The sequence below is a fragment of the Lutzomyia longipalpis genome, chromosome 1, assembly GCF_024334085.1.
Source record: "Lutzomyia longipalpis isolate SR_M1_2022 chromosome 1, ASM2433408v1".
NCBI lineage: Eukaryota > Metazoa > Arthropoda > Insecta > Diptera > Psychodidae > Lutzomyia > Lutzomyia longipalpis.
Genome location: NC_074707.1, coordinates 34,907,672 through 34,935,295, shown reverse-complemented (window position 1 = coordinate 34,935,295; position 27,624 = coordinate 34,907,672). Strand labels below are relative to the sequence as shown.

The following is a 27,624-nucleotide window of genomic DNA, read 5'->3' as shown; positions in this document are numbered from 1 at the left end:
ACCGTTCCAACTAAAATATCCGATTTTTATAGCACAAAATGTGTCTCGGCTATTTAAACTTAAAATAATATAAATTAATAATTAAATTTTTTTATAATGAATTTCCATCAAAAATAATAAGCTATTGGATTTTTTAGAAGAAAATTTTTGCCTTATGGTTCATCGCCAATAGCTATAAAATGTTGAATTTCCGAAATTCACCACCACAAGACCTTACAAGATATGAGGGCGCTGTTTGTCAATTTTATAGCAATTGCAGACAGACTTTTTTATCAATGTTATAGCACTTTAATTTTATTTTTCTATTTGTTTGTGTTCAAAATTCTAAATCTCTTATTTAAAAGTTCTAAATTAGAACGAATTATATTAATTAAAACTAATTCTCATACAATCTCAAAGCGTTTAATAAATCTCCATTATTTATAAGGAAACTTTGAGAAACTTTTCTTCCTTTTCATTACACTTGTTTTTAAGTTTTAAACGTTTTAAACAAATAAAACAAGATTTAAGTTTATTTTAAATTAATGTAAGAATTTTAAGAGCTCATACACTTTACATTCATTATTGCGTTATCTATTGTATAATCCTTTGTTTAAAATTCTTAAAAGACATTATCCACACACCCTTTAGTGTGAGATGGGGTTTATTTTAACTAAATAATCTCTTATGCGTATATGCGATATCTTGTGTTGGGTTATCTTCTGTTCTAAGGAGGCGCAAAGCAATCAAGAGTAATTAAGGGTTTATGTGTGGTCCATTATTGTAATTAGAAGAAGACGAAGAAGCAACCTTAACACACACACTCCATACGCAACACAAGATTAGAAACTGCTTGGGGTTGAGCATTTAGACAGGCAAAATGAAGAAAATCTCTAATTTAATCATGATATGACACACTTCCTTCAACACTCAATACAAAACATATTATAATAATAAATGTCCTTTTGTGCTTTGTTGCAGGTTCATGAATATTTAAGGTCTAAGCTCTGTTCACTGTATGAGACCGATTGCATTTTCGACAAGTTCGAGTGCTGCTGGAATGGCAGCGATACGGCGATAATGACGGGAAGCTACAATAATTTCTTCCGTGTATTCGATCGCAATTCGAAGAAGGATGTAACGTTGGAGGCATCGCGGGATATTGTGAAGCCTAAGACGGTGCTGAAGCCGCGGAAGGTGTGCACGGGGGGTAAGAGGAAAAAAGATGAGATTAGTGTAGACTGTTTGGATTTCAATAAGAAAATCCTCCACACGGCCTGGCATCCATTAGAGAATATTATAGCTGTGGCGGCGACCAATAACTTATTCATCTTTCAGGATAAATTTTAGCCAACATTTCTTTATTTTCAATCCCATTTTTGCGCCATGTTGGTTTCAAACAGACACACACACACACCACCCTGTATTCTCTTTTTTTATTATTATTTTCTCTTTGTTTTTGTCCCCCCAAAAATATCTCCATTTCACACAACAAAAAATGGCACAAAATACATCAAAAAATTTATTCTTTTTTTCATTTTTTGTTGTTATTCCTTCCTCCAACTGTGCTCCTCCCCCCTTCTTCATCCCATTTCATCTGATGCATGGTGAGAAAAATCGAGATAAAATTTAATATTAAAACAACAACAACAAAAATCATTGGCGAAAAATATTTAAATAACGCGAAAATGCCTCTTTTGAGTTAAAACAAGAAAAAAATAGATAAAACAGCAAAAACTCTGCTAAAAAAATTCCTTTTTTCACGTGAAAAAGAGAGAAAGATTGAAAATTTTTGTATACAGAGCATTAGAGATTTAAAAAAAAAGAGATAGGAAGAGAGTTTAGTATAAAAAATAAATCCTTTTTATTTAGCAAAAAAAAAGTCTTTACGTTTCGTTACCGCATTTCTCTGTATCAAAAGAAAAAATATGTAAAAAAAAAAATGCAAAAAGGCATAGCTGTAGGAAAATAAAGAAAAATCATAGCAAAAAAAGTAAATATATGGAGAAAAAAGAAAAATCGTAAAAAACAAACACATTGCCGTAAGAGGGAGAATGAAGGCCAAGGATAGAGAACGAAGAAAAAGGTATGATTTTATGCAAAAAAAAAAGGACGAAATAGCAATTTTATCACTTGCAAAAGGAAATTGCCGGAATTGATGCTGCTGCGTTATAAAAATATATTCAGCGGAATAAAATTGTGTTATAAATTCAATGAAGATAAATTTTAAAAATCAGTGCCAGCTGCTGATTAAATTGCATTAATTTTTTTTCTACAACACATTGCATTAAACAAAAATACAGAGAGCAGCGCAAGAACTACATAATAAATTTTTAAAAGTAATATATTAGTAAAAAAAAGAAAAGGATTCGAGAGGAAAAAAAATTAATGAATGAGAACGAGAAAAGTAAGAAAGAAAAGGAAAAAAAACTAGAGTCATCTTGTAATAATGTAAAATTAAAGAATATTTTTATAAAATAATAAAATAAGTATTTGTAAAACAAATGATTTGTGGGGAGGATGATAGGGAGAAGGAGAATACTGTGGGACAAAGTAATCGGAAAGCAACACACAAAATCACAACATTTTCCATTTTTTTTCTGTATAAGAAATCCTCTATTTTTTTTTGTTAATCTTTATTAGTTTCCTAATTTTTAGCTGAATTTGTTTAAAAGAAAAAGTATAAAAAGATTTCAATAATTGGGGTTGATTCAGTGGAAAATCTTTCCTTTATAGCAAAGGGTTTGGAGATTAGCTTGAATTGCTATAAAATTGACAAACAGTGCCCTCAAGAACCATGGCCATTTATAGGTCTACCTCCAGTTGTTATAAATTGACAAACAGCGCCATTATCTTCCGTAAAAACCTGTGGCGGCGAAATTCGAAAGCTTAGGGTTGTTTTATAGCTACTGGAAATTGATCTTATGATAGCAATTTTATAGCTCAAAAATGTCTTGGCTAATCTTAGGCTTGTAATGGGCCTAATTCAGCGACTAAGAAATCCTTGAAATCTTTGAATTTTGTACTAAAATTCCCAGTTTCCAAGCGAATTTCAAAGGTTTCTTGGTCGCTGAATAAGACCCAATATCTTGTGAATTGTAAGGAAAGAAAAGATTTTCCACAGAATTGAATTTATTCTCAATGTTTTGTGAAAGAGAACCGCGTCAATACATTTAGGGGAGTCCTACTGTAGTTTAATTTAATTTGATGGGATATTTATTTAAATGTTTTTTTTTTCGAAATAAACTTTTGCAAAATGTTTTTGAGAGAAAAATTCCAAGCAAAAGGTTTTGCAAAAAGTGCAAAAAAAAAGTATTTTGAAATTTTGTCTTCCTGAGTTTGCCTTTTGCAGCAGCCTCGCATCAATTTTTCTCTCTTCAAAAAGACACTGAAAAAAAAAAGTTTAAAAAGTCAATTTTTTTTTAGAATCAAAGGAAATTTTCTTTTCCCAAAAAAAAAAAAAACAATTTATTTCTTCGCAAAAGAAATTTCCGCATCAATATTATCCGTGCCTTCCGCTACTTTTGAGTTTTGTGTGGAAAGAAAAAGTTTCTTATAATCGAAAAGTGGTTTAACTTTTTTTTTTTATTACTCTTTGAAAATTTTTCATGCATCTCAAATAGGCAAATATTTGCAGAGTGTGAAGATGAATGAGAAAGCTGATTTGTGCATGCTCTTTGGGATATCACGTGAAGAATATTTTTCTTCTCGGAAAGGAATTTTATATAACATAATAGCTCAACAAACACCATGCAACAAAATTAGGAGTTTTATGACTTAAAGAAAATTCTTTTGGTTTGTTAGGAAGATAATTTTATGATTTACTATATCAATTGAGAGGAATTTTGGGAAGGTTCTTTTTATTATTTGGTGAGATTCTTGTTTAATTCAGCTTGATTATTTCGAGCTATCCTTAAATGCAATTAAATGACCAAAAGCTCAAATTTTCGAAGATTTTCTCTTCTGTTAAAGTTATTTCAGCAAAATATAAAAAAATATATTATTTAAAGTTTTTTCTTAACAATAAATATTTTTTATTTGTATTTTTGAGAAAAATAATGATAATGACGTCACTTTAGCTTAGACACATACCATAAAAAAATTGATAGTTTTCCTATAATCGCAGGAATAATACTAAATTTTTCGTTTGACGAACAAAAAGAATGAGAAATAGATAAAATCACAATCTTTCGACTTATTTGGTTTGAATTTTTCATATCAATAACATCATAAACGTTTTTTTAGTTTTATAGCAAAAAATGTGTCTTGGCTATGACATTTAATTTTTCTTTAATCTACAAATTGCAAATAAAACAGTAAATATTTTCAACAGAGTAAAGAACTTAATTTCACAGCATTTCTTATAAAGAAAAATTATTATTTTCCTTTTTTGCATGAGCGAGAAAAGAAAACTTGTTGCATGGTGTAACTGCAATCGGGTGCCAAAATTTTTCTTCTTTCCCTTTTTAACCACCCCAAAATTTATTACTCACTTTGGCCAGGGAGGAATTTCTTTTTTGGTATTACCCTCATGAGGCATTTGGACAATTTCTAAGAGTGCCATACACACAATTTTTGTGTTTCAATTTTCATGTTTTTCTCCAAAGAAAAAATTTTTTTTGTTGCAAAAAAAACCGCAAATCCCACTCGGAAAAGCGCCCAGTGAGTTGAATTAAAAAAAAGAAGAAATAACTTAATAAAAATGAATATTTGGGAAAATCCTTTTTGTACAAAATAAAAATAGTTGCTTTTCAAGTTTACGATTAAGCGTTTTAAGTGAGCAAACAAGAAGAAAAAAAAAACTTGTAGAAATATTTACTAAAATGAAAAATAAAAAAGGAATCGAAGAAAGTGAAATTGAAATCAAAATATTTTATCTTCACCTTTTTGCATCAAAGAAAATTAAAAATTTTAATAATCATTTTTTTTAAAGAAGGAGATTTGAGAGGAAACTGATGAAAGGGAAGAAAAGTTTGGTTGGCCTCTGAGAAGAAATTTATCAAAATAAAAATCATAAAAGTTCAGTTTTCTTCTCTTTTTTTTTAAGTAGTTTTTTTTGTACGTCTGTCGCGTCGGAGAAAACGGATGTGAGATGGAAATTGGATGCATTTTTTGTGTTTAGAAAAAAGAAAAAAATGATGGTGAATAAGAAAAAGTTGAAAATTGGACGAGAATTTAGTTTCAATTTTAACTTTATTGCTACAACGATTTTTTCCTCACCAACTTTTTATTTATTCAAAAATATACATAAATTTCCCCCTCTTTTGTAGTTAAGTGTGTATATTATAAGATTAATTATAAATATATTGTTAATATGAATAAAATACAAAAATCTTGAAAGGCAATGAGATAGTTTTTCTTGGCTTTTTATTTCTCTTTATTCTGACTTTGGAAGACGTTTTTGTGGAAAATTCTTTTTCTTTGAAGATTTCAAAGGATCAACAAATTAGCCTCGAATCGAATAAATTAATTCATAAAAAAAAACATTTTTAAATAAATTTATTAAATAAAATCTAATAGATTCACATTAATCTCAACAGCAATAGCTGTGACTTTCTCATCGAAATAACGAGCAATGATCCTGAGATTTTTCTGCCACAAAGAAAACCTTCTAAAAATCATTGTAAGTTGCTTGATAAGCCTCAAAAAGTTCCTCTGCTGCTTCCTTTTGGATATTCAGTTGATTTCCAATGTTTCCGGGTAGGAAGATGACTGATCCAGGACTCACGGCGATTCCTGGACTTCCCGGACACTCCAATTTCGCCTTCCCGGAGAGAATAATCAGCACAGAGGCATGATTCTTAAGCTTTACAGAATGTTCCTTCACACCTGCTGGGATTCTGTAGCGAATCACAGCGAAATCTTTCACTGGAGGTGAGAAGAGGTCCACAAAATCATCCCCATTGAGCTTCTGTGGTGTAAAGATCTTGCTGGCCAGCGGCTGCGGATGATACTTGAGGTGACGAATGAGTGTGGGAATGTCCTTTGGCTTTGGTGTCAATCCTGCACGAATAACATTGTCCGAACATGCCATTGCTTCGATGCAATCCCCAGAAATGTAGGCATGGGGTTCATTGGCTGAGAGGAAGATCGCTTCTCCTGGCTTTAGCTCAACGATATGGAGGAAGAACACAGTGAGAATGCCCACGTCACCGGGAAAATCTCTCTGGAGTGTGAGGAATGTCTTTAGGAGGATATTTTCTGGTTCCATGGCAACTTCCATTTGCTTCTTCGTTGCTTCCAGGCATTTTGCAATCTCCTCCGGAGTGGATTCCATCAATCTCGTAAAACATGCCTTCAGACCTTCAGAATGACCTTCAGTGCCAGAGTCTTTTTGGAGTTTTTGAACATTTTCCTCCCCAAGAAGTTCAGCAACGGCCGGGAAAGTTTTGAGAAAATCAAGGATTTTGTCAACTGGACGAAATCCACAGAGTGCCAGGAAGGGTGTCAAAGCAATAGCCATTTCTGGCTTGTGATTGTCATCCTTGTAGACGTCCGGGAAGAGTTTATGAAGCTCCTCTGCTTCCTTTTTGTTGGGATGAACTTGAATACTCAGCGCTGTCTCAATGCTGAGTACTTTGAGGAGGAATGACAAGTCACCAGTTGACCCCACGACCTCTGGAGGTTGCTTTGCAAGGTATGCACCAAGTGGTTGGCGGGTGTCCTTCACAAGAGAAGGGTCCATGACATGATTTCCCATCCAGAGTTCGGCATATGCCTCATTTTCACTCAATTTTGCGTCTGATTGGGCATTTAGCACAGCCAGGCGATAGACAAGTGATTGGGGGCCCTTTTTGCCCCAATGGTAGTTCTTCACAGTACCAAAAAGACTCAACATTTCACTCCCGGAGTCACCTCAAAATCCACGTAATTTTCGTTGAATTTTTTTCTCACTGTTTCATGTTTCATTGGTTCTTGCATTTTATGTTTCATTCGTGTTTCAATTGTGACGAACATTTTTCACAATTTTTCCGTCTGACAGGACGGACGTGTTTTCTTTTGCTCCGGAAAAAATATTCCAAAACTAGGGAAAAACTCATGCCGCAGCACTGAAAATGCTTGAAAATTGTGTTTAAGTGTTTGTTCTACACCATCGCGTGGAAATTTTGCAGGGAAATGAAATAATTTTGACAAAAAAGGGAAAATTGAGTAAAGGGAAAAACTAACCTCACTTTTGAACCTTCCCGGAAAGTAAACAGAAGAAAATTTACAAAAAATGGACAATGATAGCGATACGGAGGATAGAAATGAGGTGGATTTGACGGGATTCCTCTTTGGGAATATTGATTCATCCGGAAGACTCGAGGAGGATATTTTTGACAGCGAATCAAAAAGGCAACTTGCTTCGCTTGCCAGGTTTGTCATTCCGGGAACGAACAAATGCAATTTTTAGGGCTTTTCGTTTAATTTCTGATGTTTTTCTCCCTTCTATCGTCCAGATTGGGCTTGAATTCCCTGCTGAGTGAGGTAATTAGTCTCCCGAGCGATAGAGATAGTCGTCGGAGTTCACGGGAAGATGAGAGTGGTGATGAATTTCGTCGTCCGGAAAGTGATGAGGATACAAATGAGGAAGATTTCACAACAAAAGCCGACACGGCAATTGATTATTCGGACATAAATGAACTTGCAGAGGATCTTCCGGTTGCAATTGAGCCGGCAGCAGTGAAAGAAGCTCCGGAAGATGATTACGACATTGAAGATGCCATTCCGGCGAATAAAGTTTGTCTCGACGGAACTGTTCCCGCTGTGAAGGTTGAAGATGTTAATGCCACAGAGAATGGGACTTCTGCGAGCAGTTCAGTTCTTTCGGCAGACGATAAAGCCCTCATGCCGCCTCCCAGCTTGCCCACAAAGACAGCATCTGGTGGGGAGAGTGACGGGGAAGTTAGGGTTGAAGTGAAGGAGGAGAAAATCGAAGGGAGCGTTGAGAAAAAACTCGACACTCCGCTTGCTGCGATGCTCCCGTCGAAGTATGCAAATGTCGATGTCCGGGAGATCTTCCCGGACTTCCGTCCGGATAAAGTTCTCCGCTTCTCACGGCTCTTTGGCCCGGGGAAGCCATCGAGTTTACCACAAATATGGCGAAGTGTCCGGAAGAGGCGACGGAAGCGCAAACATTCAAAGGATGGCATCAAGAGGGAAGGCTCTGACTCCACATCGGACACAGATGAACCGAAGAAGCATCGCGGATGGTCTCTCAACTTTGCACCGTCGCCCAGCAAGGAGGAACTCTGTTCGGATGACGAAGAGAAGCTTTTGCGGGAGATTACGGATGCAATCAATGAGAAATCCCCGGAAACAGGAGAAGCTGGTGAGAATAAACCAAAAGTGGCTGATTGGCGTTTTGGTCCAGCACAAGTTTGGTACGATATGCTGGAAGTTCCGGAATCCGGAGAGGGCTTCAATTACGGCTTCCGGACGAGAGATGAAGTGAGTCCTCAAAAGTTTGTGAATTCTGCGCAGGAATAAAATTCAAAATTTCTTTCCAGAATCACCCAAAAGAGGAAGTTGTGATAACCGGAGATCCAATTCCGGATGATGCCTACCTGATGGTGTCACAGCTACACTGGGAAGATGATGTAGTTTGGGATGGGAATGACATCAAACACAAAGTCATGCAGAAGTTGAATTCAAAGACAAATGCTGCTGGATGGCTCCCATCGAGTGGCTCTCGCACAGCAGGGGCTTTCAGTCACACCGGGAAGGTTCTTCCGGTAACCACCCCATTGTCTGGGAATAAGCTGGGCAACTCCCAAAGTGGCAAAATGTCTAAATCTCAAATGTGAGTTAAGTTTTTGGAAGTTTTTTAAGCAAATTTTGAGGGATTTCTTTTGCTCCTTTTTCAGGATTTCCCTGATGCTGCAGAAGCCCGAAGAAGCTGATGATACGTGGTACAGTATCTTCCCCGTGGAGAATGAGGAATTGGTGTACAGCAAGTGGGAGGATGAAGTGATTTGGGATGCGGAATTTATGGATAAAGTCCCAAAGCCAAAAGTCCTCACACTCGATCCAAATGATGAGAATATCATTCTTGGGATTCCGGATGATATTGATCCGTCCAAGGTGCAGAAGAATACGGGTCCACCGCCAAAGGTGAAGATCCCACATCCGCATGTGAAGAAATCGAAGATTCTCCTTGGAAAGGCGGGAGTGATTAATGTTCTGCAGGAGGATACGCCACCGCCACCGCCAAAATCACCCGATCGTGATCCCTACAACATTTCCAATGATGTCTACTACATGGCCAAGTCGTCGGAGACAACGCTGCGCCTCAAGGTGGGTGGTGGGAATCTCATACAGCACTCAACGCCCGTTGTGGAGCTCCGTGCGCCATTTATTCCCACCCACATGGGGCCCATGAAGTTGCGAATGTTCCATCGGCCACCGATGAAGAAGTACTCCCACGGAACGTTGGCAGCTCCCATTCCCCATCCGGTTTTGCCGCTGCTGAAGAATATCCGGAAGAAGGCAAAGCAGAGGGAGTTGGAGAGGATTGCCTCCGGAGGAGGAGATGTCTTCTTCATGCGCACACCGGATGATCTCACCGGACGCGATGGTGAAATAATTCTTGTGGAATTCTGCGAGGAGCATCCACCGCTAATGAATCAAGTGGGGATGTGCTCGAAGATTAAGAACTACTACAAGAGGAAGGCAGCCAAGGATTCGGGGCCGCCTGAATTTAAATACGGTGAAGTAGCGTACGCCCACACGAGTCCCTTCCTGGGCATCCTGGCGCCAGGACACTGCATCCAGGCGGTGGAGAATAACATGTACAGAGCCCCAATTTATGGGCACAACATCTCCTCAACGGACTTCCTCCTCATTCGCACGCGTAATACGTATTTTATCCGTGAGATTGACTCCCTCTTCACAGCTGGGCAGCAATGCCCGCTGTACGAGGTCTTTGGCCCGAATAGCAAGAGAGCAAATAACTTTGTGCGAGACTTCCTGCAGGTCTTCATCTACAGGCTGTTCTGGAAGAGCTCGGATAATCCACGGAGGATACGAATGGATGACATTAAGAAGGCTTTCCCGGCGCACAGTGAGAGTAGCATCCGGAAGCGTTTGAAGCAGTGCGCGGATTTCAAGAGAACTGGCATGGATAGCAATTGGTGGGTGATTAAGCCGGAATTCCGTTTACCAAGTGAGGAGGAAATACGCGCGATGGTATCTCCGGAACAGTGCTGTGCGTACTTCAGTATGATTGCAGCGGAGCAGAGGCTCAAGGATGCTGGGTATGGGGAGAAGTTTATTTTTGCCCAACAGGAGGATGATGATGAGGAGATGCAGCTGAAGATGGATGATGAAGTGAAGGTGAGTTCTAGCAGGAAGATTCTCCTGGCTAAGAGAAATTTTCAGATTTTTCCAAGGGGAGTTTATCTGGAAGAAATTATTCGGATCTTCGGAAATATTCGAATGTTTAGAATGTTCGAATATTTAGCCTCTAAATGGCTCAGATTGAGAAAAAGAAGCCTAAAAAAATATTTATTTCAAGCCTCATTAGGACTAAATTCAAACTGAATTGAAGCGCCCGTCTCACTATCCAGCGAATATTAACCTGCTCATACAGTGAGTACCCTTAGATTGGCGTTAACTGTAACGGCTGCCCACCCCTTGGTAACGGTCTTCTGCCCCCAGGTTACAAACCCTCAAATAGGCGAGAGAGAATACGAGAATCCACAAGAGAATGTAGGAGAGCACTGAGAGAGTAATTAGAAGAGAGAATAGCAAAGAGTGCTGATGAGTGTAGAGAGAGTTAGTCGGAGCTTGTTGATTAAAGTAAGGCGAGGATAAAGGTTACTGGGGGAGTTGACCAGAGCCCCCTTGTGGTGCCCCTCTATGCAGGGCACCACAGAATATAGTAATTTCACCCCTAATCATGCTACATTCAATCCTTAAAATGATTAAATTGAAGCTTAAAAAATACTGGGTGTTCAAAAATAAGCGTAAACTTTGTTTTTTAAATATCTTTTCTAGTGTTTGAGATACCGGAAATCCCATGTTAGATTTGTTTTCAGGAGACAAAAGTTAATAATCCTGATGTATATTCAAAATGGCCGCCAAATTTTTTTTTCCAAAATGGCGTTTTTAGCCCCATGTTTAATATTTTTTGGTTAGATTTTTCGTTATCAAATCGATTAAGAATCCATTAAAAGACATTTTTTGAGTAAGAGGTGGTGAGGTGATAGAACCTGTCGGCCATCTTGGAAAATATCAAAAAAGCTAAAAATCGATTTTTTGCGATATTTTCGCTTTAAAGGCAGCTAGAGAGCTGAAGTTTGGATATGTTGCACAGAATATCATTCTCCATAAGATGATAGACTCACTAGCGGACATTTTGAAAAAAAAAAATGTTTCAATATCTTCACTTCCAAATCACCTAGAAGGCTAAAATTTGGATATGTTGCTGAAGTTATTATTTCTTATCGATTTATTGCAACTTCCGTATCACTTTTATGATTTTATTTTGTTATTTTCTGGGAATGAAAAGGTATTTAACTCTAAGCTTCATTTGTTTTAAGAAAAAATTGCCTAAACCTTCAACCCTAAAAAGGTAGTCTCCAATCTCAAAAAGCTTTATAAAGAATTTACGAAAGCTTAAAAAAAGACAATAATTAAATCCTAAAAGTAGGTAATGCAAGTCGAAGTGTTCTAAATTCAAGCCAGAAAGTATTAAAAATTTACCAAAAAAAAAAGAATAAATTCAAGCCGATAAATATTTGCTTTTCAGTCCCAGAATAGCACAGATTGAGGAACAAAACTTTATAAAAAAAAATTAAAGCCTAAAAAAGAACTAAATTCAAAACAAAAATTCCTAAATATATTTTTTGGATTTTCTTTTCGATTTTGAGTTCTTCGACTTTTAGTAAAAAGTCTTCATGTGAAGTCAAATATTTAGATCTTCAGAAATATTCGGATGATTCGCTTAAAATACTACATAAAATATTCGCCAGATATAACCCCCCTTTGGATTTTTCCTTCAAAACAAATAAACTATTCCTTTACTTTAGGTCGCTCCGTGGAATACCACGAGAGCCTACATCCAGGCTATGCGTGGAAAGTGTCTCCTTCAGCTAACAGGACCAGCAGATCCCACAGGGTGTGGTGAAGGATTCTCCTATGTGCGTGTTCCCAATAAACCGACACAGACAAAGGAAGAGCAGGAGAGTCAGCCAAAGAGAACGGTAACAGGAACAGATGCAGATCTCCGGAGACTTTCCTTAAACAATGCAAAGGCTCTCCTTAGGAAGTTTCAAGTTCCCGAGGAGGAGATTAAGAAACTCTCCCGTTGGGAGGTGATTGACGTCGTCCGGACGCTATCAACAGAGAAAGCAAAAGCCGGTGAGGAGGGAATGGATAAATTCTCACGTGGAAATAGATTCTCAATTGCTGAGCATCAGGAGCGCTACAAGGAGGAATGTCAGAGGATTTTTGATTTGCAAAATCGTGTTTTGGCCAGTGAGGAAGTCTTGTCGACGGATGAGGGGGAATCCACGGCATCGGAGGAGTCAGATTTGGAGGAATTAGGGAAGAATTTGGAGAATATGTTGGCAAATAAGAAGACATCGACGCAATTGTCGTTGGAACGTGAAGAGCAGGAGCGTCAGGAGTTGCTGAAGAAGATCATGGAGGAGCGTGAGGGTGTCCCGAAGGGGGCTAAGGGGAAGAAGGATGACGATCAGGGGGCTAATCTCAATAATCCCCAACCAGGGAGGATTCTGAAGATTACGCGAACATTTAAGAATGCCGAAGGGAAGGAATTTACGCGTGTTGAATTTGTCCGGAGGCAGCCGGTGATTGATGCGTACACAAAGATTCGCACGACAAAGGATGAGGCCTTCATAAAGAGCTTCGCTACGTTAGATGAGGCACAAAAGGAGGAGATGAAGCGCGAAAAGAGGCGCATTCAGGAGCAATTGAGGCGTATTAAGAGGAATCAGGAGAAAGTTGGGATGATGGGGCATGTTCATTCAACTCCGGGGAATCCCATTAGTTTGGGTGATCGGGGGAGTGCAAGTAGTCACAGTAGTGGCCCCACTCCTAGTCATACGCCCACAATGCCCTCGACGAGTAAGGATATCAGTCCACAGCGCAGGAAGACGAAGTTTAAAACGGATCTCAAGCTAAAGTGTGGAGCCTGTGGGCAAGTTGGGCATATGCGGACGAATAAGGCCTGCCCACTGTACACTGGCACCCCTGGGCCAACGCCATCACTCACAGTGGCATTGACGGAAGAGCAGGAAGAGGAGATTGAGAAGGAACTCAATGCAGACGATGAGGATCTCGTGAATGTCGACGGGACGAAGGTGAAGCTGAGTGGGAAGCTCCTGAAGCGGCATGAGGATGTGAAGAGGCGAACACTTCTGCTGAAGGTTCCAAAGGATGCAGTTGGCCGGCGGAGAAGACGTGCTGGATTGGATTTGCACTGTGACTACCTTCAGAGGCACAATAAGACAGCAAATCGTCGTCGAACGGATCCCGTTGTTGTGCTGTCGTCAATCCTCGAGCAAATTCTCAATGATATGCGAGATTTGCCGGATGTGCAGCCTTTTATGTTCCCTGTGAATGCAAAACTCGTCCCTGATTACTACAGGATTGTGCAGAGACCGATGGATTTGCAGACAATCCGGGAGAATTTGCGACAGAAGCGCTATCAGAGTCGTGAGGAATTCCTTGCGGATGTTAATCAAATTGTTGAGAATTCAACGGTGTACAACGGCCCAAAGAATCTTCTGACCATTGCAGCTCAGAGGATGCTGCAGAAGTGTGTGGATCGTCTGGCGGAGAAGGAGGAGCGGCTCATGAGGCTGGAGAAGGCCATCAACCCACTACTCGATGATGACGATCAAGTAGCCCTTTCGTTTATCTTTGAGAAACTCATGACGAATAAGCTGAAGGTGATGCAGGAAGCCTGGCCATTCCTCAAGCCGGTGAATAAGAAGCAAGTTAAGGATTACTACACCATCATCCGGAAGCCCATGGATCTGGAGACAATCACGAAGAAGATCACGGCACACAAGTACCATTCAAGGGAGGAATTCCTCCAAGATGTGGAGCTGATTGCAAAGAATTGTGAGCAGTACAATGGTAGCGATTCGAACTTCACCAAGCAAGCTAAGCTCATCCTGGATTGCGCTAGGAGTGCTCTGGATGAATTTGGGGATCACTGCTCGCATCTTGAGAGGAATATCGCCCAAGTGCAGGAGAGGGCACGCAATGAGGCAGAGCTGGACGCCTCGTGGGCGGATGATGAGCAAGAGACGCGTGGAAATAGTTCAGGGGAGGAGTATGTGGACATTGAGGTGGGTGATAGGCCAACTTCAGCGGCTTCCAATGACCCTCAGTCGTCTCGATCGCACGGTCCACCCATTATTCCGGCACTTCCGGAAATTAAGCGTGGCCGTGGAAGACCCAGAAAAGCCCGAGATGCCGTGGAAGATGGTAAGTTCTTCTTCTTCTTTCAATTCTCTCACTCTATCTCTCTCTCTTTTGTTTATAAACACTTCTCTGTCTAACTTTCCTTTGAAAAAATATAAAAAAGTTGAGAAAAAAGAATTAATTTCTTCTCTGTAGATTTTGCATGAATTTTGTGCATTTTTCTTTTTCTGATTTATTTGATGATGAGGAAAATGTGGAAAATGGTTTATTTTATAGTTAAATTGTGGGGCATGAAACGAGGTCGTGGACGTCCCCGTAAAGACAGCCACGCTTCAAATTTAAGTAGTACTCAAAATACTTTTTTGGAAGAAGGTGAGCTTTTCTATTTCTTTTGTTTCTTTCTCCTTTATTTCCTTTTATTTCTTAAATTCCTTTAATAATGATCCCTTTTGTTTCCTTTATTCTGGAATGTATTTTTTGTTGAATGAGTTATTAGTTGTTTAATTTTAGATACAAATCCTGTTCTAAAGTAATTTGCGTAATTTTCTAATTTTAATTTTGCTGTAGATAGTTATTGAATTGGCGGGAAAAATAATTCAAATTGGCTTGGATTTTATTGGCACTCCGAAGGCATTTTTTCGTCCTCTTTAGTCTTGTAGAATTTAATTATAGTTCTTGAATTAAAGATTTTGTTTTAAAGCTAAGAATTAGTATTTCTAAATAATTTTGCTTTAAAAATAAAGTTGTTTTCTTGAGTTTTTTCCTGCTATGATTTCTTTTTAATCAAAAGAAAAGAATATAATTTTAAATGATTTTTAAATATTCAGTTTTTATGATTTATTTTTAGGCGTTTTTCTTAAATTTTTTGAATACTTTTTGATTTCTTAATTTTTTTTTTAAATTTCTCTTAAAATGTTTTAGATAGTCTTGTAACTCTAAAATATCTAAACGTGAATCGTGTGAGAAAATTGAGGTAAAAGTTGATTTCTAGCGACGTTTCGATAAATTTTGAATTAATTTAGGGATTTTTCTTCATTAACACTCGGAGGACTTTACTGGTAATTGGTACCAATCGAAACCTAAAAATCGTCACAGAATAAAATCTATTGGACTTATCTCGATGAATTTAGCATCTATGTGTAGGGAATTTTAATTACTTTAAGATAGCAGAAAGAAAATCCCGAGAAAAGTCTTTTCTTTGGAAGATAATTGAGGTCAAAGTCAGAATCCAACGCGGAGGATCAAATAAAGAACTCTTGTTCACTTTTCCTCGGTAAAAATCATTAATGTGGACTAATTTTATTGCCGGAAGTGATTAAAAAGTTACTTAAAGAATCAAAGTTTGTGATTATTTAGGCGCAATAATAAATTATGTAAAATTGTAGCTAAAAAATTCGTTTTAATTGGCAATTTTGCATCGATTCTACGCAATTTTTTTTCAGTGACGATTTTCTAAATTAAATATTTAGTAATTCGGTGTAGGAATGCTTGAAGGAGATTGAGAATTAGTGAAACTTTCGATCCTTGTTCAATAAACTGATTAATAATTAACTATTGAGCATATTTTATCAACTGGTACTTATTACCAATTTGATCCTCCGCGTTGTGCCAAATGTTGGGTCCTCCAAGTGTTAAAAGATTTCTCAAAACGTTGCTAGATAACATCAAAATGTTGTCTTTTTACTTCTCGATTTTTTTTATAAAAAAAACTTTACCTCAACATCTCCAGTAAAAGTAAAGGGTACAAAACAAACTAGCCCCATTTTTGCCATTTCGTATCAAGAAAACTCCGCTAATGTTTCCTGCTCTTTTCGATAAAAAAAAAGTGATTTAAAAAATCCTTTTGAGGTGATCATAAATTTTAAAAAATCCTTTATTTCAACAATTTTTTGTTTCTTACAAACTTCTTGATAAATCAATTTAAATTTAAAAAAAATTAGGAAAAATGCTTTAGAATGGGATGTTTTGTTACCTGATTAATCATTTTCATTGCTGTTTAAAAAAATATACATATTATATAATTTAATATATTAAAAATTGCTTATTTCTTTGTTCTTGTGCATTAAATTGTTTTTTTTCTGCATGTAAACAGTCAATTCGAACAAAGTTTGCACTATAGCTCCACCTCCTGACAAATATGGGTCGATATCTGCTCATTTTCTAGTTTTCTTGTTGAATTTTAAATAAATAAGAAGAAGAATTAGAAATTCTTCCTGATTGGTTGTTAACTCTTTCGCGTCCAACGTGAAACATAAAAACATTGAAACATGCGCACTTTTATATTACGATATTTATTCTATGAATGCTCTCAGAGGACTTTTCTCAGTCAGAACGTCTTCTATGGCCTCTTTTGCGTGAATTTGATGCTTTTCTAACTTGAAAAAAATAAAACAATTAAATTCATAAATAAATTGAACAAATAAAATGTTTGACCCAAAAAACGCGAAAGGGTTAAAAAAAACTTGAGTGTTTATTGGTTGAAATGTGTGACAACCTGGTGGAGTTTTAATGCAAAGTTGATTTGAATAGACCATAAAGAATTTTTTTCTGGGCTCAAAAATTTGACTTTTAATTAAAAAATATAATTTGTGATTTTTTAAAATTAACATCTTGTCCATTTTCCCGGAAGATTTGCAATTCTCCACGGATGATGAGGAATTTGAGGAAGTTGGGAGTGACAATGATCATGAGAGCGTTGTGGAGACTCTGGCACAGGGTGAGGGACTCAATAGGAGTGGATCAGCAATTAGTGGTGGTGGAGGAGGAAGTTCAATAGGTGAGATATTTGGGATTATTATTATTTTGTTGGAATGGGCAGGAAATGCTAATTGATGGGACTTTTTTTTGGGTTGCAGGAGTTCATGGAGATGATGATAGTCAACAAGCGGCTGAGGCAATGGTACAACTGAGTGGAATTGGCTTCTACACGGCAACTGGAGCTGGTGGGAAGGAAGCAATTGCCGGTGCAGCTGCATATGACGATGAATCAATGGATTTGGATCCAAATTACGATCCATCGGACTTTTTGGGAATGTCCTCAAGTACATCCACGGCCCAACAGCGTACGTCGGTGGTTGTGCCGGAATTGCAGCAAATGGAAATGCCACAAATGCCACCAGCTGAAGATCCTGTTCCGCTTCCGAACCCAAGTGTGGCTATTCAGGATGATTTGGCCATCTCTGACACGGATGAGGAGGACAATAATCTCATCTTGACGATCACAAAGGAAGAACCAACTGTTGAGAATGAGGGGGAAGCTGAAGGTGATCTCTGGTTCTAAAGCGCAGAACTTCCTGTAAGTCTCTCCTCTCATTTTCTCTTAATTCATTTTTCAAAACATTTTTTTTGTTGAGAATCACTCGGAAATATATAAATATTAATGATGAACACAAATAATCATAAAAAAAGAGATTTAGAGCAATTTCAAATGTCCAGTAACTTTATCCACTTCCTGACACGGAGCTGGGCCAATGGCAAGGACTGTCTTTGTGTTGGGTTCAATTTGTGTGCGTCCTGCATCGCGGATTAGGCACGTACTGAGTTGCAGGGCATTGGCTCTGTGGCGTATTTGCATTAGTTCCTCCTCACTTTCCACTTTTACGGCAATTTTGGCACATCCGGAATTCTCCCAGCGTCGCACAATGTGAGGGATCTTCCGCATGGCACTTTGGAAGGCTCCAACAGCAGCATGTCCGCATTGTGCGGCGATTTTTCCTTTGCCCATCTTCAGGTCATTCCTCACCACGAGGATCATCTTGTACTCCCCATTGTCACGGAAGACCTGCAATGAGCACAAAATCAGAATAATTCAATTTTATTGGCTAAAAAAATCCTTTCCGGAAACTTACCGGCGATTCCATTTTACTGCACGATTCACTTTTCTGCTCGCGATTCCTCTCCGCCACCATTTGGGCGTACTTGTAGCCAGCAAAGAATGATAGGAGAATTGCTGCACCGTTGACCAGGGATGATGGTTCCAAGACAGGTAGTGTCATATCGCTCCAAGTTCACGTCTATCTGCTGAATTTCACAAAGTTGTGCGATATCAACGCACTTTTATCACACAGTTTATGGTCAAAGTAATAGTTCCAAGTGATTAGGGAAGTTTTCCAGATTTTCCGGAAGTTCTTGCACAATATTTGGCAGGATATCAAAAAGGATTCAAGGCTGTTTTTAATTGATTTTCTTGCAATTTCCTATGAGACTTTTTTGTAAGAAAAATTCATGCACGATGAAAAGTTGGGTTATGTTGAAAAGCTGCTTTCTGCTTTTACCAATTTGAAGTTTTGGTTGAAACTCCAAAGGTATTTTTAACCTGCTGGCCGCCAAGACCTTGGAGCTTCCTTAGAGCGCCAAGGTGGGGTCGTTGAACGACCCCAAGAAGGACGTCGATTTTCTCATAAACTATAAAACCGGGAACTGTCGGGTCACTACCTTTAGACTCCTTATATAGTCCTCTTGCCCCTTGCATCACAAATTCGCCACCCGGAAACACGCAGAAGAAGATATTAGGGAAAAACATTTTTCACTCATTTTTCACAATTTCTTCTTGAGAAATTTGCCACGAAGTTGACTGCAATTGCTATTTTTTTTCACTACTTCCCCACATTCCCCTCACTTCCCGCACCGTGATAAATGGCAATATTTCTCGAATATTCTTTCTTGTTTTGCACATTTATATGCTTCTAATTATGTTTTATGTTGTTTATGTTACTTATTCGCGATAATTCTGACACTGAGAAGGTAAAGTGAAAAAGTAAACACAACCCTTCAACCATATGATTTATGATGTGACTAACTTCATTCTAAGAAATTTTCCGCAGCATGGCCGTTACACCAATTTTTGAATTCCCTTCTTCTACATTTTCCTTAATAACTTTTCTTGTGGTGGACGGATTGAGCTGAAATTTTTACACAACCTCCTCAGATAACCAAGGAACTTATTTCCAAAAGATGGGAATGGTATCTTTTATATTTATTAAGTTATAGCACGAAATATAGGGCTGGGGTCGTTCAACGACCCCGCTTGGCGGCCTAGAGGTTAAAAGTTTTTGTATCAGAAAGATTGGAAGATTTAGGAAAAAAGGAAAGTATGTAATAAAAACAAGAGAAAACGAAGAATAAAAAGATAATAAAAACTACAAAAAATGCTTTTTTATTGCAAAAATTAATCAAATAAAGTAATTTACGGAAGGGTTAACAAATTCTCCATAGATTTTACATTATTTTCCGCGGAAAAGTCCAATGAAATTCTTCAAACACAGACAAGTGGTTTCTTATTGGGCAAAGCATGAGTCACAAAAATAAAAACAAGGAAAATGTTTTGCGTGATTTTGCCATTTAATTTTGACTGATTTTAAGTAGAAATTCCATGAATTAAGTGTCCTTAATTGTACCAGAGTGAGTGCATTTAGCAAAATTGTACAATGGAGCTGGGTCATCGGGAGAAAATCACCGCAAATCTCGATCAATTGATACGAGCCACGGACTACGACAACCTGATGAATTTGTGTCTTGAAAAGAAAATTCTTTCACAGACAATGCGTGAGAATCTCGAGGTAAGGACCTTCCTGGAGAGAGCCATGAGGGGTTTCAAGGGCACAAAATAATGTGTAATTTACAATTTTCTTGCAGGAAGAGTACGGGAATGAGATGGATAGGAAGATGGCTCTGTGGAGAAAAATCCCCAAAAGAGGCCCCAAAGCCTATGGGAAGATACTGGAGATTTGCTCAATGCACTACCCAGGAGCCTATAGGATCCTCTGCAATGCAACAGGGAAGAATTACGGGCAAGTGGCGAGTGTGAGTCAAAATCTCTCAGTGTTGGATGAACCAGATTTGAATGTGGTGCACGACGGGCCATGTCTGTCCACTGTGGCCAAGCCACCCCGTCCAATGCCGGAGCTAACCCCCTACTCTGGCCCCCTGGTGAATCATTTGAATCTCACCGTTAAGAAATCCACAAAAATTCACACAAATCCCAAAATAAAGAGCTACAAGATGTGCTCGAGGGATCGCGGGATACTCTTCCTCATCAACATCATCAACTTCAAGAGGCCCAATCTCAATCGCTTAGGGGCCAATTTTGATCGGGACAATCTCATCTACTTATTCAACGAGCTCGGCTTCACCATCTACTACTACGAGGACATCAATCCCGAGGAGATGTTCCACTTAATTGAGAGCGTCATCACGACGTGCGACAACACCGAATGCTTCGTCTTTGGCATCATGACACACGGAAATATCCGGAATCACAGCCCATACGTGGAGTTTGGCAATGGGGCCATCATTCCCCTTGATTCGATCCTTGAGAAGTTCTACAATCAAACCTGCTACACACTGGCCATGAAGCCAAAGATCTTCCTCCTCCCTTTCTGCAGGTGAGTTACCATTTGATTTTGCTTCTCTTTTATATTGTGGGTGAATTGCTTTGAGCTCTTTCAGGGTTTAACCCTTTATGATCCATTGAGTCAAACGCTGACCCAAAGGTTCAATTTTGAAAATGTTTCATTTTGTATAGTTATTTTATGATTATTGATTCCAAATTCGTACAAAACTATGTCTTAACAATCCCTGATCATTTTATGATCACAAAAGGACATCTCCAAGGACTTACAGGATCAGGAAGGACAAAAACCGTTAGGATTTTTTGCTAAAAATGTCTAATTTGAGCTCAAAGGAACCCATAAAAAATATTTTTAATTCAATCAGCGCGCTAGATTGATCGCGGACCTGAAAGGGTTGAAAAGGCTCTTAAACTTATTTTTTATGAAGAACATTTCTTTCATGATATGATGAAAATTCCAGGATGACAAAAGAAATAAAATGTACTGGTAAGCTGACCAAGCTTACGAGAGCTGTGTTTCTATCAGTGTACCAATTTTGTGAGAGCAAACTAGAACGCGAATTAATTTAAATACGCGCAAAGTCGGGAAAAGTTGAAAAGTCATACGCAAAGAAATGTTTGAAAGGCTATATCTCGAGAACGGATCCATAGATTTTCATAATTCTTTTTTTGTTTGAAAGGTCTTGAAGTCAGCTATAACATATCGAAAAATGAAAAAAAATTATGTCGCCATTTTCGAAAAATTCGAGTTCGAAATTTTCGAAAACTTTGTTTTTGATTTTAGCGCCTCTTGCGGTCATTTCTCGAAGTTGCAATGTTCTAGACATTTGTAGGGTTTCTCGAAACCTTTCATTTGCGCTTGAGTTGATCAAGATCGGACTTTTACAACCCGAGATATGACATGCCAATTTTGGAAGGCTATATCTCGAGAACGGATCCATAGATTTTCTTCATTTTTGGCATGGAGCTAGATAATATGGTCAGCTACAACATATCAAAAAATGAAAAAAATTTATGTCGCCGTTTTCGAGATATTCATCGAAAACTAATCGAAAATTTTGTTTTCGATTTTTGGCCCCCTAGCGGTCACTTTTGAAACTTCGGATGTTCTAGAAAGTTATAGGGTTTGTTGAGAGCTTTCATTTGAGCCCGGGTTGACCAAAATCGGTCAAGCCGTTTTCGAGTTATAGTCGATTTTCGATGAAAAATTGTGGCGGCCATATTGACTAAACGGCTTGACCGATTTTCGAAAATGAGGTATCGTTGGAAAGCTCTTGATGGCCCCTACAACATATAAAAATTTCAGATTTTTAGCTATTACAGGGGCTGAGATATAGGCAAAACAAAATTTTGAGGTTATTCAAAATGGCGGACGGAAGGGTGGGGGATAAAAGGAGCCCATGCGCTTGATATGGACGAAGTACCTAATTGAAGGAAACGCAGAAAACAATTTTAACCCACCCAGTCTTGTAGGGAATCAAAAAAGGATAAAGAATCGCCAAAAATATTCACCATTTTCCACTGGGGTCACAACGAAAAAAGGCAATAAAGTTTTGTAAAAATTCAAAAAAATTGACCGCCATTCGCCATTTTGTTCATTTTAATGCATGAAGCATATGTTTCAATGCTTCGTCAATATGAGCTTGTCGATGACAGTTTGACATTTCATTTATTAGTTGGTGTTCCACTTCGTGGCCAACACCAAGTATTGTAATCGTCGGATTTTCCGACCACCTCAGATCGGGCTCAAATTTGGTATGAGCACGTTTCAGACAATCCACATTCCAAAACTGGTGGTGGAAAATTTTTGATCCGGCCGGCCTGCCGGCCTGCCGGCCTGCCGTCCGGGACTCTAAACTTTGCCTTATAGCTCGAGAATGGTAATAGAAAGAGACTTCCGGTTTGAAGTTTTCTATAGAAATGTGGGTGTAAAATTTCATTTTTTCGCATTTTCGAAATCCAAGATGGCCGCCATCCGCCATTTTGAACTACTGTCAACCACTTCCCTTATAGCTAGAGATCTGAAATTTTAGTATGTTGTAGAGCTCAGTGAGACGTTTTCATCGATAATTCATACTTGAAAATCGGTCAAGCGGTTTAGCAAATATGGCGGCCTAAAGCAAAAAGTGTTTTTTCAATATAACTCGAGAACGGCTTGACCGATTTTGACCATCTTGGTATCAAATGAAAGGTATTGCGAAGCCCAACAACTGTCTAGAACATTTCAAGTTTCAAAAACAACCGCAAGAGGCGCTAAATTCAAAAACAAAAATTGCCTAACTTTACGGGACAATATCTCCGAATCCCCATTATCGATTTCCTTTAAATTTTGATATGTTGTAGCCTGACTCAATATCTGTCACCAGTCCGAAAATGAAGAAAATCTATGTCGCCGTTTAGAAGATATAGCCATTTGAAAAATTCTTAAATTTGAAAAGTTCTAAGAGCTATATCTCTTGAACCGCTTGACCGATTTTGCTCATCTTAGTATCAAATTAAAGGTTTTGCAAAACTCTACAACTTTTTAGAACACCAGAAACCTCTAGAACTATTCCTTTGGGACAAAAAATATCAAAAACTATTTTCGTAAAAAAAAGCCGCCATTTTGTGTTCTGGAGGTGACCTTGAAAATTATTGAAATTTATCTCAATTTATAGCCTGTTTTAATACCTTTCCAAAACTAGTCAAGAAATTTATGTAGGTCTTATAGAACCAGAAATATTACCATTTTTATCCTTCAAATTGCCAAATTTCACATAAAAATCAATTTTGTCCACTAATTCTGCTCACAAATAGTATTAAACGCATATTAAAACTTCTACACGTTGTGGGACACCAACTCTTATAACTGGACGCGTTATGATTGACTTTTTTTTTGGGAGAAAATAAAAAAATTGCGTATTTTTTAGTTTAATTATCGTGGTAAATGTGTTTTACGTGTTGTTCAAGAGTGATTTTTATATTTGAATACCTGAAGGATGAATTCCCGCACAACTTGTGACCGTCTCAGCGAGCACATCATTGGTCGTGGAAAAGGTCTTGGGAAAGGTGGTGCCAAAAAACATCGTAAGGTTTTGCATGACAACATCTAGGGAATCACAAAACCAAGCAATCCATCGTCTTGTCCGTCGTGGTGGTGTGAAACGCAAAGGATTCCAGCGCAGATGATCTCTCAATTCGTGAAAAAGCCATCTTCAAGACGATCCACGACCAATGTTTTTGGATTGCTTTGCTTTGTAACGAGAGATGTGCTCGCTGAGACAGTCACAAGTTGTGCGGGAATTCATCCCAGGTATTCAGACATAAAAATCACTCTTGAACAACACGTAAAACACATTTACCACGATAATTAAACTAAAAAATACGCAATTTTTTTTATTTTCTCCCAAAAAAAATGAATGAAATGTCAAACTCCCATCGACAAGCTCATGACGAAACATTGAAACATATGCTTCATGCATTGAAAGAGACAAAATGGCGAATGGCGGTCAATTTTTTTTTGAATTTTTACAAAACTTTATTGCCTTTTTTCGTTGTGACCCCAGTGGAAAATTGTGAATATTTTTGGCGATTCTTTATCCTTTTTTGATTCCCTACAAGACTGGGTGGGTTAAAATTGTTTTCTGCGTTTCCTTCAATTAGGTACTTCGTCCATATCAAGCGCATGGGCTCCTTTGACATCATAACCGGATGTCTTCCAGTCGATATTTAAACTTTGCCGTTTACCGCAAGTCTCTATCTATTACCGTTCTCTTTCAATTTAGCGTTGTACTACGGCCGGACGGACGGCCGGCCGGAAAAATTTTTTTTTGGCGCATACGTTTTTTGGAATGTGGGGACCCTAATTCGTGCTCATCAAGTTTGAGCCCGATCTGACGACTTTCGATTTTGCTCGGTACACAAAAGCTGTGTCTGAAAGAAACACAGCTAAAATACTTTCTCTTTCATATTCAAGACTAAAATTTCTAGGACTTGGTTTGAGGGTTTTGAGCATTTTTTAGTTAATAAAAAAAATCTTTTCTGTTGCTGTTGTAAATCAAATTTGATTGATCAATTTGTTGATTTTAAAGGACTATATTATAGGGGAATTTGGGAAAATACTGCACATCGATAAACGACAATATTTCCAGGTTTACTCTCGATTTTGCAATTGTATGCTCGGCAGTTTTTCTTTGTTAACTTTGAGAGCATAAAAATGGAAGAAAAAGTTATTATTTTCATAAAAATCGAAAAGATTTTAGATTTGAAAAATTCTTTTTGAGTGTTTCCTAATTTTTTTTCTTTATAACGTCTGATATAAAAAAAATATGACAGTCTCCTGTCATAGACATGATCCAAATTCCTTATCAGAAGAAAATGTCTTGAACCTTTTTCTTATTTAATTTACATTTTATCGTTTTTCGTGATCTCTTCTTGCTAAATGTTGTGTAACATCGGTGTGAGTTCTGGGATAGTTTAAATTTTGTGTAGAACAGGTACTTTTTGAACTTTTCTGTCTACAGATCGGCAAAGACTTTAAGGGTGGTCCTCAATATTCTTAAGGAAACTTCCTCTGAGTAGGTTACACCACGGTCTAGGTATTTAGATAGTCCTATACAAACGGCTGAATAATATTTGGAAGGATAATGATCTTCAAGCCAAATTGACACGGAATTTTGGGCGAATTTATTTCTCAAAAAATCCTGTTGTATCGGACAAGTGTCCCACTTTCAAGTCAAAGCAATTCCAGGAATATTGCAGCCACCATGGAATTGTGCACTCCACCACCGCAGTTGCTAGTCCAAGAGGAAATGGGCAAGTAAAGCGCTATTTCCGCACGCTTAAGGTTGTCTTGGCATCAATGTGCGAAGACCCGGCAGAATGTGACTGGGACCGACACCTACGGGCTACGTAATAGGCTTTTAACTCTCAGAAAAATTCAAGCATCAACTTCTCCCCACAAGAGCTCTTATTTTCGTTCCAGCCGAGGAACATTGTGGGGAATGTTCTCCTGAATTACGTTAGTGCAGAGGATTTAAAGGTGTGGTGAAAACAGCAAAAGAGAAGAGTTTTTTCGTCAACAAATTGCTTAAAAGGCGGGAAAGATCTCTTCTCTTTTATGCCCATATTTACACTTGATTAGGGGACAAAAACTTTTCTCTTACCATCCTGGAATAAATTTCATCACATCATATAGATACCTGGAAGACTGGAAGGCCAAAGTATATAAAAGATATTTCGGGGGATGATCGCGGAACTTTCATTCGGCTCAATTCGATCATTCCTCGCTTAGCATTGAAACAGTTCACATCTCATAAAATCCTCAAGTCAAGACCCGAGTTTTAAAATGATTTTCATTTTCTTTTCATTCTTTACATTCACAATAAAAACTTCGCGAGGAATGTGGATGATTTATATATCCTTTACTTTGATCTGGTGCGTTAAAAAATCGTTAAAATTAAAAATTTTCTTCTCTTTAATTTTTTTAAAATTAAATAAAATTTTAGGAAAATTCTTGAAAAATAAATCGCGAATAAAATGGTGGTACAAAATATTTCTTTTTATTTGTAGGGGAAGTCACCCAGATCAGGGAGTTTTCGTGCCAAACATCCAAACGGATACTTCTCTCTACGTTCACGACGAGGTGGGTCAACCGTCGCCAATGATGAAGATTTCCTCAAAGAGTGACATCCTCATTTGCTACGCCACAGTTAAAGGTGAGATGATCAAGTGAATTTTTTTACAAGTGCAAACGTTTACAAAATGGAGTTAGAAATTTTCTTGGTGTTTTGTGACTTTTTTTTTTCTTCAAAATTGTGATTTTTTGTTAACCAACATTTTGAGAAAATTCATTTAAAATGAGAAAAAAATCTTAATTCGTGATTCTTTTAATGCTAAAAATTTTTTTTTTAGTGATTTTTGCTAAATTTTGTGAAACAATGAGGTTTTTCTTCTCAAGAAAAAATAAATCAAATTATAATTAATGAAGGTTTAAAAAAATGAAATAAGTGAAAATATTTTAATTTTTTTTCACAATTTGGGATTGAAATGAAGAAAATTTCAAAATTGTGATTTTTTGTGAATCAATATTTTAGAAAAATTCATTTAAAGTGACAAAAATTCTTAATTCGTGACAGAAAAAATTAAATCAAGTTATTACCTAAACTTAAAAAATTGAAGAAATAAAAAAAAATATTTAAAATTCTCTTAATTTATGATTAAGAGGAAGAAATTTTCTTTTAGAAATTTTTTTAACGAATGAATATTTTTTGAAATTTATTCTTTTCTTTTTGACTGCGATGCGGATTAAATAAACTTCTTTAAAAAGATTTCTAATTTAAATCTTCATCCAATAAATTAAATTTTAGTTAAAATAAAATGCCTTTTTGGCTTTTTGGTGGTCTTCTTATTTCAAATTAAATTTGTTTAATTAGGATTTGAGAGTCATCGCAACTTGGATCGTGGTTCGTGGTACATTCAGGCTCTCTGTGTGGTGTGGTCTGAAAATGCTCACGACACGGATGTGGAGACAATGATGAAGATGGTGGACACGAAGATGCGTGAGCAATGGGCGCACGGAGACACCACGCACACAGTTCAAACGGCCGGTATGGAGAACTTGGGCTTCAACAGAGCTCTCTACCTCAATCCTGGCTTCTTCTTGGGCTAGAATCAACCCTCTTCGTGGCCCAAATTTAATTTTTTTCTAATCAAACTTCTCAATTGTAGTACTTTCCATTGATTTTGGAATTTTTTTAGCAATAATTTTAATGATTTTTAAATCAATTTTTTCGTATCAACGAATATTTTTTTATTCTATAATTTTAATTTTTTGCAATACATTTTATGTTTTGTATTCAATGAATGAATAAATAAATTTATAAAATAAATATTTGAGGAATTTTATTTTTGAGATTTTTTCTGGATTTTTACAACAT

At 37.6% G+C, this 27,624-nt stretch overlaps 5 protein-coding genes across 8 annotated transcripts in view; 3 read left to right on the top strand and 2 right to left on the bottom strand.

Moving 5' to 3' along the window:
- The window catches only part of LOC129786260 (protein phosphatase PP2A 55 kDa regulatory subunit), a 32,791-nt gene extending 27,467 nt beyond the window's left edge, over positions 1-5,324 (top strand). For all 3 annotated transcript variants that reach the window (XM_055821152.1, XM_055821153.1, XM_055821151.1), the window contains one exon: positions 961-5,324. In XM_055821152.1, coding sequence (XP_055677127.1) covers positions 961-1,329 — 369 coding nt within the window. In that variant the 3' untranslated portion in view covers positions 1,330-5,324. The remainder of the gene's footprint in view (positions 1-960) is intronic.
- A 137-nt stretch (positions 5,325-5,461) lies between these two features.
- On the bottom strand, positions 5,462-6,890 carry LOC129786265 (mannose-6-phosphate isomerase). The gene has a single exon (XM_055821161.1). It carries the CDS (start codon positions 6,815-6,817, stop codon positions 5,591-5,593), a length of 1,227 nt encoding a protein of 408 aa, XP_055677136.1. The 5' UTR covers positions 6,818-6,890; the 3' UTR covers positions 5,462-5,590.
- Positions 6,891-6,941: 51 nt separating this feature from the next.
- Positions 6,942-17,638, top strand: LOC129786245 (transcription initiation factor TFIID subunit 1). 2 transcript variants are annotated; one of them, XM_055821125.1, is made up of 8 exons: positions 6,942-7,335; positions 7,419-8,409; positions 8,469-8,761; positions 8,826-10,293; positions 11,991-14,421; positions 14,635-14,730; positions 16,988-17,134; positions 17,214-17,638. In XM_055821125.1, the coding sequence occupies exons 1-8, from the start codon at positions 7,196-7,198 to the stop codon at positions 17,636-17,638; spliced, it is 5,991 nt and encodes a 1,996-aa protein (XP_055677100.1). In that variant the 5' UTR covers positions 6,942-7,195. The 2 variants fall into 2 exon arrangements, with proteins under 2 accessions (XP_055677100.1, XP_055677101.1); XM_055821126.1 differs by lacking the exon at positions 14,635-14,730.
- LOC129786286 (probable peptidyl-tRNA hydrolase 2) lies at positions 16,819-19,639 on the bottom strand. Its single transcript, XM_055821187.1, has 2 exons — positions 18,207-19,639; positions 16,819-18,139 (listed from the first exon to the last, which is right to left on the bottom strand). The coding sequence occupies exons 1-2, from the start codon at positions 18,351-18,353 to the stop codon at positions 17,771-17,773; spliced, it is 516 nt and encodes a 171-aa protein (XP_055677162.1). The 5' UTR covers positions 18,354-19,639; the 3' UTR covers positions 16,819-17,770.
- Positions 19,640-19,747: 108 nt separating this feature from the next.
- Positions 19,748-27,576, top strand: LOC129786263 (caspase Dronc). Its single transcript, XM_055821156.1, has 4 exons — positions 19,748-19,916; positions 19,993-20,741; positions 26,258-26,403; positions 27,121-27,576. The coding sequence occupies exons 1-4, from the start codon at positions 19,785-19,787 to the stop codon at positions 27,354-27,356; spliced, it is 1,263 nt and encodes a 420-aa protein (XP_055677131.1). The 5' UTR covers positions 19,748-19,784; the 3' UTR covers positions 27,357-27,576.
- The last annotated feature ends 48 nt before the right edge of the window (positions 27,577-27,624 follow it).